The sequence below is a fragment of the Leptonychotes weddellii genome, chromosome 7 (assembly GCF_054177405.1).
Source record: "Leptonychotes weddellii isolate Sample4059 chromosome 7, ASM5417740v2, whole genome shotgun sequence".
Lineage (NCBI taxonomy): Eukaryota > Metazoa > Chordata > Mammalia > Carnivora > Phocidae > Leptonychotes > Leptonychotes weddellii.
Window position 1 is genome coordinate 132484955 of NC_138375.1, and position 19991 is coordinate 132504945.

Genomic DNA, 19991 nt, shown 5'->3' on the forward strand with positions numbered 1-19991 from the left:
GCGCCTGGGTGGCTCAGTTGGTTAAGCAACTGCCTTCGGCTCAGGTCATGATCCTGGAGTCCCGGGATCGAGTCCCGCATCGGGCTCCCTGTTCGGCGGGGAGTCTGCTTCTCCCTCTGATCCTCCTCCTCTCATGCTCTCTGTCTCCCATTCTCTCTCTCAGATAAATAAATAAAAAAATCTTTAAAAAAAAAAAAAGACATTCTGGGGGCCCCTGGGTGGCTCAGTCGGTTAAGCAGCCAACTCTTGATTTCGGCTCAGGTCCTGATCTCAGGGTCATGAGATCAGGTCGGGCTCCACACTCAGCAGGGGTGTGGGGGGGGTCTCTCTCCCTCTGCTCCTCCTCCACTCGCACATGTGCAAGCTTACACACTCTCAAATCTTTTTTAAATAATAGACATTTTCGAGAGAACTGGGGAAATTATAGTATAGTCTGAGTATTTGATAGTGTTGATTAACTATTGTTAATTTTGTTAGATGAGACAGTGGCAGCAAACGAAAGCCCCTATCTGTTAGACATAGTGACAGTTTTATGGGTGAAATGCTTTGTCATATGCTCTGAAATCCTCTAGCACAGTTAAAGAGGCGGGGACAGATGGAAAATATTAGTAAGATATTGATTATCGAAGGTGGATGATGGATAGATACACAGAGGTTCATGGACTTATTTTCTTTTGTGTATTTTTAAATTCCCCCTAAAATTTTTATGTTTCTATGATTTTTTTTTAATTCTCAGGATATAAAATCCAAGGTCTCCCCTTCTCTTAGCCCCCACCGTCCCCCCTCCAGCCCACCATCTGCCTCTTCCCACAGTTCAAGATTTGCTTGTGTGTAGAGTGACCACCTGTCCCAGCGTGCCTGTTTGCACCCACTGTCCCGTGTAATTACTGATAGGGCCCTCTGACTCTCAGAACGTTCTGTTTTGCACGATCAAATGTATGCTCGTCCTAGCAATATCGAATCATTTCCTTCATAGTCCTGTGCTTCACACGTATTTATCTTTAATAGATTTCCTTTGTCCAGAAGTCCCCCTCCTGCCCCCTGTGCTTTTCCTGATCGGATTCCTTCCCACTGGTGTTCCACATCTCAGCTCAGACATCCTCTCCCCAAGCCTTCCTGATGTTCCTCCTCTGCCCCGTCCCCCTCCAGCCCCCCGCCCGAGTTGGGTTGCCTGCCCTGTGCCGCCACACCACCCAGGCATGCTCTCCTGTACAACACTCAGTCACAGTGTGTTTACTGGGGGCGCCTGGGTGGCTCAGTCGTTAAGCATCTGCCTTCGGCTCAGGTCATGATCTCAGGGTCCTGGGATCGAGCCCTGCGTCGGGCTCCCTGCTCAGCAGGAGTCAGCTTTTCCCCCTCACTCTCCCTCTGTGCTCTCTCTCTCTCAAATAAATAAATAAAATCTTTTTTAAAAATAAAATAAAATGTGTCTACTGGTCTGTTTCCCAATTCAGTTGGCTTTTCAAGATCTGGGGGCACTGTCTCTTCACCTGTGAGTCTTTGGTGTCTAGCAGTGTCTGCCAAAATGTGGGATCAAGTCTTTGAGATTCTGTGACTTAACCCTTTCACACAGCTCACCCCTGGAAAGATAAATGCACCTCCCTAAGCTCACGGAGCATTGTAGCGGCAGAGACGGAAGGACAGCTTGTGACCGCCTCTCTCCTGCCGCACTTGGCACCGTGATGAGCAATCTTGGGGGCGCTGGAGGTTCCTTTTACTAAGACAGAGCTTATCCTTCTGATTGTCCCCAGAACTATTAGTGCAGTGGTTGTGGCTCTGACAGGTACAAGAAGTAGATTTCAATAATGCTGTAGTATTTCAAAGGTTTATTAAATACAGGAACGCAGCAGTGGTCATGACACCCAGTTGGGTTTTTTTTTCACTATATATACTTTTTAATTATTCAACCAGAATAATTCAGTAATTCAATTCAGAAGGCTGAATCTATGGAAAAACTGCCAGTTTTTCTCATTTTTTAATCGCTTTGTTAGAATCCTTTCCTGTGGTACAACGTGGAGAATGTTGTGGGATAACAGGGGCTTTATACATTTAATGATTTTAAAATAAAGGATGTCATCCAGAGGTCTTGCATTAATGTCTGTTTTTCTTTGTAATTGTCATAGCGTCGTCTTGGAGATGCCGCCAAGAAAGCCATCAGCAAACTGACCACCAGAACAGTAAAAAAGGGTGATAAGGTATAGTAGTGAAATAACTTTAACACTATAAAAATGATAAAGTAGTTTTGCTTTTGATTTGGTGGGAGAGAACACACCCTAATCATTTGTGTCTCGTTAGGTGATTCTTTTTCTCCAAGTATATGCTCTAATGCTTCATTTTAAACTAGCCTCCCTTTGAACTCTTACCCTTAGCATGCCTCATTTGGAGGCCTTCCCTAGAGTCTCTGACTTTCCTGGACTTCCAGGGCTCCTGCCATTATTAGCTGCACTGGTCTGCTTACAGTCCCTTAGCTGTGGTGTCCCACTCCAAAGCTTTCTCCCTTGCAGCCAAGGATGCCTTCGGGCAGAACCCTAATGGGTCAGTTGGTGCACTCGGTGGCCAGGAATATGTGTTCTCTTCCCTGTGCTTCCTTTGTGTTTTAGTCCCTCGCCAGTTCGCCAGAGAGCAGGAGACTCACGTCTCGAGAGAGTGTCATTCACAAGGTACTTTCTGTCCAGTGGGCCAGACAGTTGGAAGGAAGCTCCCAGTGTGTCTGGGTTGGGCCCTTGGCCTGCGGGGCCCAAGTGAGAAAGCCAGTGACTAAGGCTGTGGCTGAGACGGCTCATCAGAGCTCCCCGGTCGGGCCTCGCATTACGTGGAATCCGCTTCTGCTCCATAACGACAAAACAGCAGCTTGATGTTAGACCCTACATTCCATATATTCAGTTACGTAGAGGGCAAAAGTTGCACCTCTAAAGGCATAAACCCAAAGCTGTTTTCTACCCCACATCCAGCTCTCACATTTTGACAAGCAGCTCTGGGAGGGTAATTTCAGACAATTCTCCATCCTCTGTAGTTTCACCACTTCCTTGACTTCACCCGTTTTTATTCCCACCATCTTTTTTTTTTTAATTTTTTTTTAAGGTTTATTTATTTATTTATTTATTTGAGAGAGAGAGAATGAGAGAGAGCACATGAGAAGGGGGAGGGTCAGAGGGAGAAGCAGACTCCCTGCCGAGCAGGGAGCCCGATGCGGGACTCGATCCAGGGACTCCAGGATCATGACCTGAGCCGAAGGCAGTCGCTTAACCAACTGAGCCACCCAGGCGCCCCTATTCCCACCGTCTTGACACAGCTCTGGAAGGTGGAGACATTTTCAGCGAACTTCAGTGAACACTAAGCAAAGAAACAAGTAAAAACATTTGGAAAAAATAAAAGCAGCACAGGAAAGCTGTCCTATAGCCCCAGAGAAGTGGTCACCCTCTTGGCCTGGTGGCCTTCAGCTGCCACATTAATTGGGAATTCCCCAGAATTTTTACCCATCCTACGTTGTCCTTCAGGCTAACACCAAACAATCTTTCCTTATTCAAACCAACACCTCTTCCAAGTTTGTGCCTCCTGGACCTACCCAGAGTTGTCCCACTGAGTTTCAGTCCACGTGGCCATGACACAGCAGATAGTCTCCCCTTTCCTGGCTTAGGTTCCTGGTAATGCTCTATTTTATGACAACTCGGGGGAGTCCCTTCCCGGCACAGACGAGGAAGGAAGCCAGTTAACCTGGATGACCAAACACCTAGCTGACTCTTCCTGGCTCTTCATAAAGACCCAGTATTGAGTTGGGCCATGACTGTTCTCTACCCCAAACCTGTGACCAGCTCCCGTCACTGGGGCTTGGTCTTTTGGGGGCTCACCATCTTTTCTGCCTGTACTTAGATGAGTGATCAGAGGACGACCCACACTGTGGAGGGTTGCTGTGAAGCCCACTGAACCAGAACAGTGATGCCGCGGTGGTGGGAGGGGGAGGAGGGTGTCCACGGTGACCGTGGATTTGAATCTTGAAAAACAAGTAAGAATTCTGACTTCTAAGACCTTTCACAGATAGAATTAGTACTGTTACAGCATAGTTTAAAAACGAGGTAGAGTGGTTTCCATATCACTTGGGTCAATGCAGGTAAGCAAATGAAAACATATCAAAGCTCTTCATAACTGTTCACTTGGTAGTCGCTTGCTTACCGTACTTGCCACAGGAAGATGCCTAGCTGGATTGCCTCCTCCGTTTATGTATAGCTTCGGTTTGAGCACGTGACTCTCGTGCCTGTGCTTGCCTTGCAGGAAACAGACCCCGACTTCGATCACTGCGCAGTCTGCATCGAGAGCTACAAGCAGAACGATGTGGTGCGGATCCTCCCCTGCAAGTATGTCAGGCTCCTTTGTCTAAAAGAGAATGATGCTCCTGTGGTGTGTGTGTCTCCCCTTCAGAGGGGGGATCCCACTTGCCTTCGGGAGCTGCCTCACCCACGGCTCTGGCGGCAGGCGGAGGCGCGGTGGCCCGTTACCCATGGGGGGAGTGGCGGCTGGCACGAGCCCGCCTTGGCACAAACTGACTGCAGAGCCTCCTCTGCTTGTGAGAAACACGGGGAAAACCTGGGGGTACATCGTAGCCTAAGACCATTGCGGGCAGGAATGTTCAATTCTGTGAGAGGGCACGTGAAGGACGCTGGGGTCGCACGATCCAGAAATGGCAGAGTCGAAGTAAAGGTCCACATCTACTGCTCCTTGTATCGGGCTCCGCTCACCTGCGTGTGGTGCTCTAGAAAGAGCAAATGTTCTTTAGAAACATGCTGATTGGAAAAATACAGAATTGCCTACTGAGAAGCCTAAAAATCAAAGCCTTTTCCTCTTCTTTCTCCCCTCCCTTAAAACACATGCACACCACTCTGACCACCTAGTAACACAGAACACGTGAACAAATAAAATAACTGTCAGTGGTTGTCTCCCTGAGGCTACCAGTACCATTTTATTCCCAAAGTCATCTATTTTGAACCTAGAAAGACCTGTGAGGAGTTTTCTTTTTCTTTAATCATAGACCTAAGAATAATTCCATATGCTGAAACAGAAAACCAGATTCTAGAAGTCAAGTCAATCTAGTTTACATTTAAAGGAAAATCTACAAAACTAACAGGAAGCTGTCCTGTAGAAAATTGCGTAATTACCAGATTTCCTTCAGCTGCCGTCATTTATGGTTTAAAACATGAGGCTGAAGGAAATACACATCCAAACACAAACCAGGAAGATCAGTAGGTACATTATAAAGCATTATCCACCCCTAGCTGCTTTTTAAACATGTTTTCACCTGCACGATCTCCTCTGACACCAGAATCACCAGGAAGAAGCCAAGTCTTTCCAAATTCTGTCTTCTATTTCAGGCCAGGGTCCCCCCTCCAGAGGAACCATCTGGACCCAAGAACAAAGGCCTCTGAAACCATTCGTGGTTGTTGGTAACGAGAGAGTGTCTTCCTCAGGGGAGCCTCGGCCAAAAATAGACTACTCTGGAAGCTTGCCCCCGTCTTCCCCGCCCCCTGAGCATTGGCTATTCCAAAGTTTCATTCTCAGTTCTCTTTTTTTCTTAACTTAGTCCAGTGCTCTCCAAACCGGATGGTGTGTCGGAATCAGTGGGTGGCGTTCAGAAACACATCCCGGAGCCCGGGCATGTGGCTTTTAATAGTCACCTGAGCAGCACTGCAACGGCATGCCCCTCCGTCAGAGTCCTCGCGTTTCTGGGGCTGCACCTGTGTCCGCGGTCTGCTTTTGGATATTAGAATTTTGGCAAACTTAAGGACATTTCTCTGTGCCCACGGTTAGGGCATGGCGCCCTCGGTTGGTTGTGTTCCGTTGCCGGGTCCCTGTCTGACTCTATGTTAGAGTCCCCCTTCTGCTCTGGAGCAGGGTGCTGTGTGGTATGCATACACCTTAAGCCTCAGCAAGTTGTAGCTTTCGCTGAGGTGTGTCTCACACCCTGCTCAGCAAAACCGTTCACCTCACTGAAATGGTACCAACCGCCCGATTCTCAGATATAGTAAAAATTAACTTTGCCCTTTGAGCAACGTTCTGTGGGACCGGAATCGACAACTTTTCACCTAGAACAAGGTTTCTGAGCCTTGGTACTGTTGACGTTTAGGACCAGATAATCCTTTGTGGGGGCCAGGGGCGGGGCGGCCATCCTGGGCATCACAGGATCTTTAGCGGTGTCCCTGGCCGCACCCACTAGATGCCCATAGCAGCCCAGCCCCACACACAGTTGTGACGACCACTGACCTAGAGGATGGCCTCGCCCAGATCTCCATCTTCACTTCAGATCTTCCACACACCTCTTGTTTCCGGGGGACCCCCTCTAGGATACCCCCTTTGTTCCGATGTGTTCTTTCCACCTCGGCCTCCACGTGCCAATCCCATCCCGTCCCGTCCTCAGGGACCTTGCTCTGTTGACTCTCTGCTCCTGCCAGTTTTTGTTCCTTCTGTCTCTGACATTTCGTCATACTCAAGCCCGTCCTATGCCAGTTTCATAAGCCATCGCCAAACACCGCCCTGTGGCTCCTCCCTTCACAGCCAGACTTGGGGAAGGAGATGTGCTCGCTGTCCCTTCTTCACCTGAGTGAGGGACCAAGGAAAGCCCAGGTGTCTTTGTTTCTGTCCGTCCTTAACTTTGAACAAGCCTATCTGGAGACTGAACTGAGACTTTCTATCTATAGAGAGCAGCTCTCTATAGATTGCTGCCTTTTTGCTGCATGACCTTTCCTTTTCCTCTTCTGTCACATTAATTTACTATGGACAGATGGCACTTGGCATTGCTCGGGGCCTCCTCCTCGTGTCCTTTGATTACAGCTGATCATCCTTGGACATTAGCCAGCATGTCCTAGAAGCTATCACCTTATTTAGACCTCTTATTTAAAGCTCAGCCACAGCATTTTTTTTTTAGTAGTTAGAAATACTTTTCAGGGGGTGCCTGGGTGGCTCAGTCCATTAAGCGTCTGCCTTCAGCTCAGGTCATGATCTCAGGGTCCTGGGATCGAGCCCCGCGTCGGGCTCCCGGCTCAGCGGGGAGCCTGCTTCTCCCTCTCCCTCTGCTGCTCCCCCTGCTTGTGCTTTCTCTCTGTGTCAAATAAATGGATAAAATCTTTAAAAAAACAAAAAAAGTACTTTTCAGAAGTAGAGTGCCACTGTTCAGATCAACGTATGTCCAGGATGCCACTTTGGGAGCCTAAAAGGGGTCCATCCTGTGGCCGCTGCCGGAGGCGTCGCTGGGGTGCCCCCACCTCGAGGGAGGGCCTGTTCAAACAGCGTCTGCTGCCAGCCCAGCGACGGGGAAGAGTTCTCGTCTCTGACCTTTCGTAATTCTGGATCCTTTTATATTTGCCAGGTTCTTGCACGTCACCAAGAGGCTTCGGAGCTGTGAGAACAACTCCGCTTCAGTGTACCCTCCTGTCCCCACCCCTGGCCACCGCTCTGCTCTCTCTAGTTCGTGACGTGTGCGGGAAGGAGGAAAGGGGAGGGCGCCCTACTACCAGTTTCGTTCCACATTCTGTACCCTAGAGTACTTCTTGCAGGAATGAAGAACTTTTGTGTCGAAGTTCCGATCTGCTTGTCCTTTCCACGTTTCACTGGTCCTCAGCACATCATCTGCTTTCCATCCCAGTACACCACTCGGCCCTAAATTCGTCGGGCCCTTTTCTGCTTTCATGTGTGCTTTGATGACTCGAGTCTTTTGTAACCGTGGGAAGGGCTTCTCTTCAAGGTCTGGCTGGCCACACGTGCCGCCCACTGAGGTGTCTGTGGGGGCCCGGGGTACACCTGCAAGCTAGTCAGAGGTCACTGGTGCTGGGACTGCCGGCACCGGAGGCCTGCGCGCACATTCTGACCATTTATTGGGATAGCGTGGGAAACGTTAACGTTACTTCGCCTGAGTGTGTGTTTAGTAGTACCTTACATCTGCGTGCTGCTGAGTGTTTTCTGAGTGTTCCACAACAGCTCGCCACTGGCTGCTCCAAGCAGCCTCACAGGGTAGCACGCGCCTTCCCCACTACTGCGCCTGGCAGCTTGCTGCTGACACAGCCGGGAGGCGGGCTGAGTCTGCAGCTGCAGAAAGTGTGTCTGGGAGGAAGGGGGTGGCCGCCGCCGAGCTTCGTGCACCAGTGATGCAAGAGGGTATGGGAATGGGTGAGGAGGACAGGAAGGCGCACAGGGTAGTTACCCACCAAGATCATAGCAGAAACCCCCAAGGAGGCTGGGGGGTCTGCATCAGAGGGCCCATAGGTGAACAAGGAAGCTGCCAGACTGTTTTCAGACGAGAGGGGCATGCATGGGAGCCAGGCCGACAACCTCCCCATCTTCCCCCCAGGTGAGCTGCAGGAACCGGGCTGTTGGGGAATCTGTCAAAGGAGGGAGGGGGCAGGTAGCCGACTGGGGTGGGGGTCAATAGTAGGAGAGCCATGGCGTCAACCCATAGTCAAAAGGAAAGGATTTTTTTTGTTTTAAGAAAAACTATTTTCGGGCGCCTGGGTGGCTCAGTTGGTTAAGCAGCTGCCTTCGGCTCAGGTCATGATCCTGGAGTCCCTGGATCGAGTCCCGCATCGGGCTTCCTGCTCGGCGGGGAGTCTGCTTCTCCCTCTGACCCTCCCAACCCTCCCCCCTCTCATGCTCTCTCTCTCTCAGTCTCTCTCTCAAATAAATAAATAAAATCTTAAAAAAAAAAAAAAAAGAAAAACTATTTTCTTCAGATTTTGAGCTAGCTAGGGAAGGGAGACATTCTTGGTTTGACCCTGGAGACCCAGTTAGTCTGTTGTCCATTACAGTACCACAAGGGGGGGTGGAGGGACACTGTCTTTCACATCAACAAACCTCTAAGGGAGCAGTTTAGAAGCCCAACATAGGAAAAATCCACCCTACGCTAACCAGACCCTCAGAGCTCTACGGGCCAGAGGTTAGGCAGACGCACCCTTGTAAGGGGGGGTGGGGATCCTGTCACTTAGTCAAAGTAAAGGGGTCCGCATCCCCAGAAAGATTTGAAGCCTTGTGCTAGTCTTGGCCAGACTATAGTGAGCACTGGCACAGTTGACTGCTGCTGGGGTGTAGACCCTGGCTCTGAAAGCGCCCGCCCAGTGGGGCCCTGTAGGCAGGAGCCCTTCCCCCGCCCCCCTTGAGCACTCTCCTACGAGGATAGAGGAACAAGAAGTGGACATGCCTTGTGTGTACTAAATGAATTTCGGGCTCACCTACGGTTTGGTGACTTTTGCCCCTTAAGTAAAAACCTGCAGGTTTAAATACAAGCCTTCCAGGATGAGGAGGTTCTAGTTCACTGCACTGATAAATTCAGTCTTCGAGATCTTTATTCTTACCCGAAGAAATGAGTGCAGGGTCACCAAGTGGCAGTAGGTAGGCGCATATGCATTGTTGAGGTTGAAGCTGTAAGCCTGTATGTTTCTTCCAAATCCCAGTTAAATCAGCGAGATGTTTAGACCTCCTACTTTCTTGGATCAAAACTGCATTTTTAAACAGCTGTATATAACTATTTATAAGCCACATGTAAATTATAAATTCATAAAGTTGCAAAGGCATACCATGTTTAAACTTGATCTCTTTCTTAAAATTTCTTTTATCAATAACCGAGACTCCAAGCATAGTTCCTCTGAGGTGCCCAGACTGTGTGTCCTGGCACCCACCTCTCTCCCTCTCTGGCCAGGACGCTGAGGCTTCATTTTTAGCTTCCACCACAGCCCCCTCAAAGTCTCTCCCTTCCACAAGGCACAGTTCCCTTTTCTAAGAATGCAAGACTCTCCATGACTGACTTCTTTTCTGTCGCAAGGATTCCACTCTCCTGAATAAAAAAAAAAAATCACCCATCCTCTCTCTCCCCCCTTCACATTTCCACTGAAAACTGTTGACTCAGTGTCACTTGATTCCTAGGTACCTTTCATCTCCAAAATACTCCCAACCACCCTGTAACTTTCACAAACATTTAACATAGATTACTTAGAAGTCTTTTTAAATAATGTTCTAAATGACATTGAAACCAAGTTCCGTGAAACCAATTCGTGGTTGTGCAGAAAACTCTTTTCATTCAACCCTTGCTTCGTATCTTCTTGAATTTCCCTTCTTCCTACTCTAGCTGTTGTAGAAAGCGTAACTGATTGATAAGGTGTAGTTTGTTTCCTGGGCATCTGCCTTAGGCTCAGGTCATGGTCCCAGAGTCTGAGTACTGCATTGGGCTCTCTGCTCAGTGGGGAGCCTGCTTCTCCCTCTCCCTCTGCCTGCCGCTCTGCCTACTTGTGTGAGCTCTCTCTCTCTCTTTGTTAAATAAATAAAATGTTTAATAAAAAAAAGGTATAGTTTGTTTCATTCTTAATAAATATCCTAAGTTTCTTCAAGTGCTGAAATAAAAAGACCGAACTGCCAAGTACCACTTATCAGTTCTCATCATACAGATTGGGGTCAGGAGGTTTTCTGCCAGCTATATTTTAACATCCCCAATATTTGTCTCTTGAAACTTGCCAGTATGTCCAAAAAGGGGGAGAAACAGGCTAACTAAAAATTCCATTTCTTTGGATCTAATAATTGTTCAGTATATGATCTGTGATACAATGCTCTGTGTGTTTTTTTTTTATAGGCATGTTTTCCACAAGTCCTGCGTGGATCCCTGGCTTAGTGAACATTGTACCTGTCCAATGTGCAAACTTAATATTTTGAAGGCCCTGGGAATTGTGGTATGTTTCCTATATGGTCACTACTTTTTGCGTGTGAGCTAGCATCGCAGAGGTGGGTGTTAAGTCTCCTGCGAGAGCATGGGCTTTCTCTGCCACATGGCCTTTCTTCCATATTCCTTAGAGTCCAGCCCGTCTTAGGGAACTCCCAGAAGAGAAGATAAAGAACTGAACTCGTCCACTCAGAAGTGTGCTTCCATTGGGTGGTGGAAATATGAAGAATGGCAGTGGAGAGAGGGACAGGGTTTGCTTTCGTTCCGGTATTATCTTTTTTTTTTTAAGGACTAGAAATACAGACTTTTTACTTCAGTCCAGTAGTAAATTTTTTCTGCATTCAGCATCTTATAAAACTGTGTCATCACTGTGTTCCTTTCTCTTGAACCTGGCTTAGCTCCCCAGGGCGTTGGTCAGCTGCAGGCAGTGAAGGTGGGCGGTACCAGCCTGCTGGGGCTTTGGTCCGAGGCCACACCGAGGACACAGTGCTTCATTCAGCTCTGGCCAGGCCGGTCAGCACTGACTGACCGAGGGCCTTGGAGACTTCCTACAGGTCTCCCTTAAGAGACCTACTGTCCAAAATTAACACCTCTTAGAGGAAAATAAAATACTTACTGATCTCAAGAAAGAGTGGATGAATGATTTCCTTGTGGAACCAGAAGTTTAATGTGTCCAGCAGATGAACTGCTCCTTTTAGCTTTGCAACCCAAAGCACGTCCAAGGCGTCCTATTTGAAATGTGTTGTCATCAGCTGACAAATGAGCGGTCCCAGGTGGCTCCTTCCAGCTCCGGAGATCACGTCAGTAACACAGCTGAACATAGGGTCACTCCACCTCAGCCCCACTGACACTGTGGACCAGATAATTCCACTGGGGTGGGGGCGGGGGGCCGTCTTGTGCCCTGTGGAGTGTCTCCCGCATCCTTGGCTGCTCCCAAAGGCTAGTAGCATGACTCATCAGATGCAAGGTCAGAATGTCTCCAGATGTTGCCACATGTCCCTTGGGGAACAGTCACCCCCACAGGAAGGGTTTACCATAGAGCGTCTGCCATGATGTCGGGCATGTGGCAGACGCTTCCGGAAGTATTACCTTGGCCTCTTCTGTTGCCTCAAGCCTTGGTGGTGCTTTGGTTTGTCTGTCTTCAGTCCAGTCTTGGAAGTGCAGACACTTCTCCCTTTTGTTTGTAAAGAACATCCTTCTAGAGTCTATTACAAGCTACCATGGTTTTAAATATAAAAACCACAGGGTGCCTGGGTGGCTCAGTTGGTTAAGCGACTGCCTTCGACTCAGGTCATGATCCTGGAGTCCCTGGATCAAGTCCCGCATCGGGCTCCCTGCTCGGCAGGGAGCCCGCTTCTGCCTCTGACCCTCCCCCCTCTCATGTGCTCTCTCTCTCTCATTCTCTCTGTCTCAAATAAATAAATAAATAAAAAATCTTTAAAAAAAAACAGTTGGTTAAATATAAAAACCACAGTAAAGCTCTTCTGACAGGGTATCGTTCTAAGCATCTTACTTCGGCTGTGGGGCGATCTAGAACAGTTCTCCCGCCGAGGAAGCCGTTGCTGTGGGTCGGGTTGGCTGTCACTTCTCCATACTTGTGCCTCTGCCCACCATCCTTCCCAGCTCTGCTTCCAGCACTCTGTCTGCCCGACCTGAAGGTTCTAGGGAAACCAGAAAACCGTCTTGTTACCACCCATTTTTTAGTTGGTAGACTTTGGCCTCAGAGCAGCTCTGTACCTCCTTCAGGGCTAGATGCTTAGATTTTGAAACCGATGGTTTACTCAAAGCTCAAAGGTCTTTTCAACGTCGATCTGCTCTTGGTCATGTGCTTTCCTTGTGTCTAAAGGTAGAAGACATTTAAAAACTGACTGCCAGCTAAATGGGGCATTTCAGAGAAGTTAATAGGAGGAACGCAGTATTTTATGTTCTCTGCTCTCCCTCAACATTAATGGAAGAGCCGGAGTGATGCATTTTCCTGTTTGTCAGCTTTAGAATAATGATAATGACTCCCTCTGCCCGTGATCTGTGTCCGCCAGAGGTGGTCGTTTCTTCATGAAGATGAAGTACCCAGTTTTCTCAGCTCTGCGATGGATTTTGGTTTTCTTTTGTATCATGTTTGGGAGGGAATCATCTTGTTTCTTTTAAAGGAAAACTGTTGGGTGAGAAAGGGTAAATGGGGAAAGAAATGAGAGGAAATCACATGGAAAAAAAACTTGAAGTCTTTTCAACAGGGTGTCAGACATTTAGAATTTTATCAGAGATCTGTTTTTCTTCTAATAAGTACTCTTAATCTGGAAATGTTTTGCAGCCAAATTTGCCATGTACTGATAACGTAGCGTTTGACATGGAAAGGCTCACCAGAACCCAGGCCGTTAACCGAAGATCAGCCCTCGGTGACCTCGCCAGTGACAACTCCCTTGGCCTCGAGCCACTTCGAACTTCGGGGATCTCGCCTCTTCCTCAGGATGGGGAGCTCACTCCCAGAACGGGAGAGATCAACATTGCAGTAACAAGTAAGTGGGGCCCTGTACCCAGGCGCAGGGCAGGTTTGCCGCTGTGCTTGGTGCGTGTTGACTGCTCCAGAGGGCAGTGGAGGTAGTCACCTGGGCCAGGGAGTTAGTCCGTCACGGAGGAAGCGACAGGTTCCTCTGTTAAAACAGGAATTTGGGGAGACAAAACTTTCCTGATAGTAAGGAGCTTGTGTATTTGTGTATAATAAGTAGGTCGTCTGACAAGTTGTCTCAGTAGCCGTGTAGACACCTGCTTTGATGGCCGCCTTGCAGACGGGCATTTTAAAGGGTCCCGCTGGGATGCGACGCGGGGCGTCGTGTTGTGTAACCAGCCGCGAGCACCAGGCTCCAGGCAGCTTAGCGGAAACCCAGGGCAGAATCTGAACACACTCCCTGGAGTTGCTCCCTCTGGGGAGACTCGAGACGCCCTGTTGCTGCTCACTTCACTTTACGGAGTCTGGGGTCTTGGCACTTCGTCTTTGGGGTCACTGGACGCGGGGCGGGAGAAAAGCCAAAGCGTGACGTGCCTTTGACAGCACTCTCGCTAGTCCGGGGCGTCTGGATGGGTGACGTGTTGCCGAGGAGAGCCGCGGTGCTCGGAGTGTGTCGACAGCCGCCCGAGGACGGTGTGCGTGCGGCCGGCGGCGTGTGTGTGGGCCTGTGGGCGGTCACCCTGTCACGAGCCAGCTGCCCCCTCAGCTCCATCCTCCACGTGGTCTCTCCATCTAACCGCCTCTCTCCAGCCTCCCTGTCACCTCTGCGGTGCTGCCTTGCCCACTGCGTGCTCTCGCTTGCCCTAGCTTCCAGCCCTCAGCCCCGCGAGGCCGCGGCACGGAGAACACCGTCACAAAAGACTTCTCCTCCACGTAGTGAGGCTCGAGTGGGCTGTTCAGTTGAAGTACACACATTTTCCACCGACCAGAGATCGATCAGTAGTCGTCAGCAGTTTCCCAGGTTTTGTTCTATCATTTGTCTGAACTCAAGGAGACTTCATTCAGTTATAAAACAAGGAAGAGTATTCTTCGATGCAGTTTGACTCATTTCCTGCCACATCCCGGCGAGTTGTTTTAACAGCTTTTCATGTTTTCAGGTTTTAGGGTGTAGATTTTTTTAAATACTGATCCAGTAGCAATAAAGGAAACAGAGGTTATTTGTTTAGCAGTGACTTTTTGTCGGCTCTTCATTGATCGACATTTATTGAGCACCTACTACTACATTCAGTTCTGATCCCATTATAGTCTATGCAGAAACGTCCTTTCAAAATCTTACGTTTTGATGATTAAAAAAAAAAAGTCACTTCCTGTATCAAATGAGTCATCTTTAGTGGAATTGACGCATGTTAATGAATAATTCGTGTGGTTAAATTAACCCAAAGCGACCTCTCCTTTTCCCTCACAGCCCTGTAGTGTCTCAGCAAGCACAGCACTTTCGCCCGGCATCCCCTGTGCAAGGCACTGTGCTAAGTACCCAGCGGGGTGGGCAGAGCTGACTGGGGCCGGCTGCTGCCGGAGTACCCCGGGGCCCACTGGGGATCGTCGCGGCAGTGCTTGCTTCTTTTTGGTTGCTAGTTTTTATAGCCGAAATGCCATACATCTGCGGATGCTCTGCTCAGAATGCAGAAACACACACATAACTGCAGTTCTAAACCTTAGTCTGCTTATCCCGTCTAAAGGTCTCGGAGAAGAAAAAAAATAAATAAAGAACGCCGGGTTAAGCTTCTTGATCCTGATGACCAGTCAGCTCTTAACTTTTTTTAAATGCCAGGGTACATTTTTCCTAACTTAAAATCTGTGCAGGGTAAAAATGGTGAATTTGGTATGGGTTCTGAAATGTTCATTTTTGACTTAAGACCTTAATAAATTCACTGTTCTCGTGAGGAATTTGTAATCCAGGAAGCAGTGGCGGCACTGTTACCGAAAAAGAAAGAGTTTGCTAAGCATTGTAATAATATGAATCAGGATGGCCAAGACATGCTCGTAGAACGAACTCATCGTCCTGGAATCCTGAAGAACAGTTCTCAACCTTCTGAAGATCACCACCTTTAAAACCCAATGAAAATATAATCACCTTTTTCTAGAAAAGTTCCTAGGCACACATAGTTTTGCGTATTTGTGGGATTCGTGGAAACCAGATTGAGAAACACTCATGTGACCCATGGCTTTTGCCGATTAAACATCTGGCATTCCAAGTATAAATGTCTTCCCGCCGCCTCACTGCAGATACAGAGGGGGCTTCGCCGTGTACCACTTGGTTAAAACAGCCCAAGGTAGCGTATACTCTGGGAAATATTTTCTAGGTAAGCCTTTCTAGGAAGCCAGGATTGGTTCACAGGTTATTTTTGAGGTTCTCAATAAATAGTGTTTTTGGAACGTTACCTTGACAGTTCAGACTTTGAAAAGAAGGGAAAATACTAACGAAGACATCCTGGATTGAGAGAGAGACTAACTGAAAACCCTAGAGTTCTGGGTACCAGAGCTTCTCAGCCCTCTGACGGGCCAGGTACCTGGTGAATTGCCTGCTTGACACGGCCGGAGCCGCTTCCCGCCGGTGGGGGTGTGAAGGGTAGTCCTTTCCAAGGGACACCAATCAGATGTCCGTTTTCCATAAAGACTGTAAGTAAACCCACGCCTAGGACAAAAGAAAGCAGACTGGAAGGCCAGCCTCCAGACTGTGCGGAGTGCCCGCGAGACCTTTGGGACCCCTGCTCCGTACTTACAAGTCTTCCTCTGAGAACGAGTGACACAACCGTGCAGAAGCGACAGAAGGAAGAAGGAAAGGTTATAGAAGTGTGGCAGGTCTGCTGTACTGTCATCTAAAGCAGTGATTTTAAAAGTCCCTGTCCACATGCAACTTGATAGACCTCTTCCTCCTGCGTGCTTTTTGGTGGCCACACTCCTCACAGACCTCAGGACCTTAACTGGAAGAAATGTCTGGGCCGCGCTTTCCTTTCTGCCTTGCAGCTCTCACCACTACTTCCACTAACCTTCTCCAGTTAGTAACTCTCTGGCAAACCTCCTCCTGCTTCACCTCCTTGGGCCAGCCTTGGCTTACACCTCCGTTGACGTCTGCTTCGTTGCATTTGAGGGAAGTGTTGACACCGAGTTGACTTAAGTCTTCTCCCCAGAGTGATTTGCTCCCTTTCCTTTGTCAACAGAAGAATGGTTTATTATTGCCAGTTTTGGCCTCCTCAGCGCCCTCACGCTCTGCTACATGATCGTCAGAGCCACGGCTAGCTTGAGTGCTAATGAGTAAGTAACCAGTTATTCTTGGATTGCATGTACCACATGACCCCAAGAAAACCTGTAGAGTACTTTTCATAAAGATGTGAAAATTGGCTTCCACCGGTTTCGTACTGATCCTGATGAGGTCATACCTAGCAAAGTAATGCATTTCGTGAACATGTATCTGTAGTCAGTACACAGATCGGGAGGTCACCTTGCTCAGCAACAACAGCTCCCTTGAGAAAAGATCTAGGGGCTTCCGTTAGCCGCGGGCTTAGAGTACAGCAGCCACGTGATGCAGACGCCAAGGGGCCCGTACAGTCACGGGATGTAAAGAAGGTCCGTGTCCTGATCGTTGGCAGGAATAGTCCCACTGTCCTGTGTGCCCACCAGACTTTACCCGGATTCTTACATATTTAGCTTTTGACGGAACACTGGCACCCTGGCCTGGGGTCAAGGGACAGTGACTTGGATGTGTAGCCTGCAAGAAAGAAGCAATCAGCAAGACCCGCTGTTTCCAGAGATTGGGAAGACTGTCAGGGACTGTTGGGAAAACAAAATAAGTATCATCTGTATTTCCATGGGGCAAAATGAGGACCAGAGGGCAGGGGACAGGAAGGCGAATTTCATCTCAGTGAAAGGAAGACCATCTGTCAGCGAGGCCCCCCCACCAGAGAGACGGTTTGCCGTGGGGAGAGTTCAGGACGAGGCGTGCAGGCGGACGCGTGCATTACCTCTCAGGGCTGCTGGAGGTCAGAGGTTTTCCAGGGTAGGCGAAACTGGGCTAGCTGGCTGCTGAGGTCCATTTTGATCCAGTGATTTCCCTGGAGTTGCCTTCCATAGGGCTAAGATACAGGAAGGGTTTTTGGTTTTGTTTTGTTTTAAATTTAGTGTGTTTACCATAAGGTGTTATTTAGTCCTTTCTTTTACCAGTATTCACGAAAACTCATTGGAGATAAAAGTGTCTCTAGGATGCAGCCCAGATATGGACCTAATGTGGCACAGGGGGAATTCACGTGCTCTCCACACACTTATGTCCTGGCATCTTAACAGATGAATAATAACCGGCCAAGCCCATGTAATTGATTTAATTGAACACTCATTGTCCAGCTGTGAAAACAAATGGGCAAGTAACCTCCAGTTACAGTGACGTGATTTTATCATCTCTAACCTGACCTGTTGGCTCGATACTTGTAAGAAGTGCCCGTGGGCACCCCTGGCCCCTAGCACACATTGGGAGGATGCCGGGGTCAGTTGGCATCCTTCAGCCTGCAGGGGAGTAGTCTCGGCTGCTCATCCAACAGGTCAACCCGGCTGATGCAGGTTGAGTTCAACATAACATAGTGTTCATTGCTCAGACCCTAGAATCAGACGTAACCTGGATTTGACTCTCTGTTCTTCCATTTTCTGCTTGGGAGACCTGGGCAGCTATATTTCTCGGGAAGTTCATTTTAGTCATGCAGAAAGCAAGAATAATGGCAGGCATACATCATAGGTTGTACGAAGTAACATATAAAGGGCTTAGCACAGTGCCTGGTACATTATAAGTGCTCAATAAATGTTAGCTGAACAGTTCCACTGAGAATCTTCCAAAGTCCTGTGAACAAGGTGACCATCTATCTGCCTCTGTCATTTGACAAATGAATTTCATTTTCTTCCATGAAATAATACAGAATCACCGGAGCTCTGTGAGTCCTGTGATTCAGACCTCAGTTTGGAGGGAAATATTGATTTCACCTGCAGTCACCTCTTTCGCTTACTCTCAGAGTGACCCCATCAGACTAGATGATGGTGTAAGCCCACTCCTTAAACCTCACAAATGAGTGAAAGCCAATTACAGCGAATAGAGACACTCTGGGCACTTGTAGAGAACTGTTAAGTGATCTAATGGTCGTCTCGCTGCCACCCAGGATCTGCCAGATGCTCAGGTCATGCGGCAGGTGTTTTAGAGAAGGTTCAGTAGACATGTTACCTTTTAGAAATCAAAGTCCCTGGGCCATAATATTTCGGTTCCAAGCATAAATGCCTGCATGACTCAGCCTAAGCATTGATCTTAGATCCATGTCTTAGGCCAACCCTTCTCCCGTTAGCCTGTGTAGAGGGTTGATACAGCAGTTGTTCATCGAGATATTATTTCTGTGCCTTCAGTCAGAACTACTCTGAAGGACGATTTTCATGATCCCATGGAGAGAGAGAGGGAGAGAGGGTGTGTGTATGTGTCTGTGTGTGGACATACGGATGCATGAAAGAATGGTCACCAAAATATGAATGGTTATTGTCTTAATTTAGTAGCATTTTGGGTGATGTTTTTCTCTCCTATTGTGCTTTTATGTGTTGACTTTTTTATATAACATGAATTACTTAAGATTTTAAAGGCCATTTTAATTGTGGAGGATAAAAGAAAGTCACTCTTACTCAGTGTCTCCTTCCCAAGAATGTTGATGAAAAATCCCTAGGTGATTTTAATTCCAGAGAAAAGTCTATATTAGTAAATAAATCTATAATTATTCTTCATTAATGAATTCTTTAAAATCCATTTACCTCCCTTTTTGCCTTTACCAAAAACTTACAGCCAAAATGAGATTGCCTTTTCAGTCGAGTTGCTGTTTTAATTTTCTAGGTGACCTCATCCAAGTGTGAGATAGTCTATAGGAGTAGAATTCCATCTTCTCCCATGTGAGCGATTTATCTTGGAAGTTGCTAGTAAAATTCACCTCTCCACATATTACCTACTACCCTAGTTTGCTCTTCTGACAGCATTGCACTGAACTTGTGTATTGTGATTGCAGCAAGACCTTGACCCAGTCTGGTCACTGGTGAAAGCCTGTGGGCAAGAGGCAGCAGTGTGGGGCACGTGTAAGGGCAGGCACGGGGAGGCCAGGCACGTGCAGCGCTGCCCCACTGGGGGTCAGGGCACGGCCTCCTCCCTCACCACGCTCCGCACCTGCACCGTTCCCCAGGGCTTGACGCCGTTGTATGATCTGAAGTCACACCCCTTCTGGTGTGTCGAAATACTATTGAAATACTCAACCGTGACTGGCTGTGCTTTAATTTTTTAATATGGCGAACAAATCTAGTGAATGTTGAGGCTTGGTAGGTATAAACAGGATAGTAGGCAAGGAAGCAAATACATGCAAGGTAAATACATTTATCATCTTCTCATACCCCGTTTCTTAGTACTTAAGTAGGCAAGGTTAGTGAACTTCAGTTCCCAAAGGAGGTTTGCTGCTCTACTTCACTATTCAGAAAACCTCATTAGGGGCGCCTGGGTGGCTCAGTTGGTTAAGCAGCTGCCTTCAGCTCAGGTCATGATCCCCGCATCGGGCTCCCTGCTCGGCGGGGAGCCTGCTTCTCCCTCTCCCTCTGCCTGTCTCTCTGCCTACTTGTTCTCTCTCTCTATCTCTCTGTCAAATAAATAAATAAAATCTTTAAAAAAAAAAAAAAAACCTCATTAGATCCCAGCATTTACTAGCTTACGTTTGTATCAGTCCGTTTTTCCCTCAACATAAGTAAATGTTTTCATTGTTGTTTTTATTTGAGGCACAAGTAGTGAGACAAGGAAGGTGATGTAGGCGG

General features: G+C 48.1%; 1 protein-coding gene across 3 annotated transcripts in view; it reads left to right on the top strand.

Moving 5' to 3' along the window:
• RNF130 (ring finger protein 130) overlaps positions 1–19991 on the top strand; it is a 125012-nt gene that overhangs the window by 75029 nt on the left and 29992 nt on the right. For 2 of the 3 annotated variants that reach the window (XM_081827289.1, XM_081827290.1), the window contains exons 4-7: positions 2124–2195; positions 4270–4352; positions 10598–10694; positions 12993–13197. In XM_081827289.1, coding sequence (XP_081683415.1) covers positions 2124–2195; positions 4270–4352; positions 10598–10694; positions 12993–13197 — 457 coding nt within the window. Of the gene's footprint in view, positions 1–2123; positions 2196–4269; positions 4353–10597; positions 10695–12992; positions 13198–16348; positions 16443–19991 lie in introns of all 3 variants that reach the window. The other variant, XM_081827288.1, reaches the window with a different exon arrangement.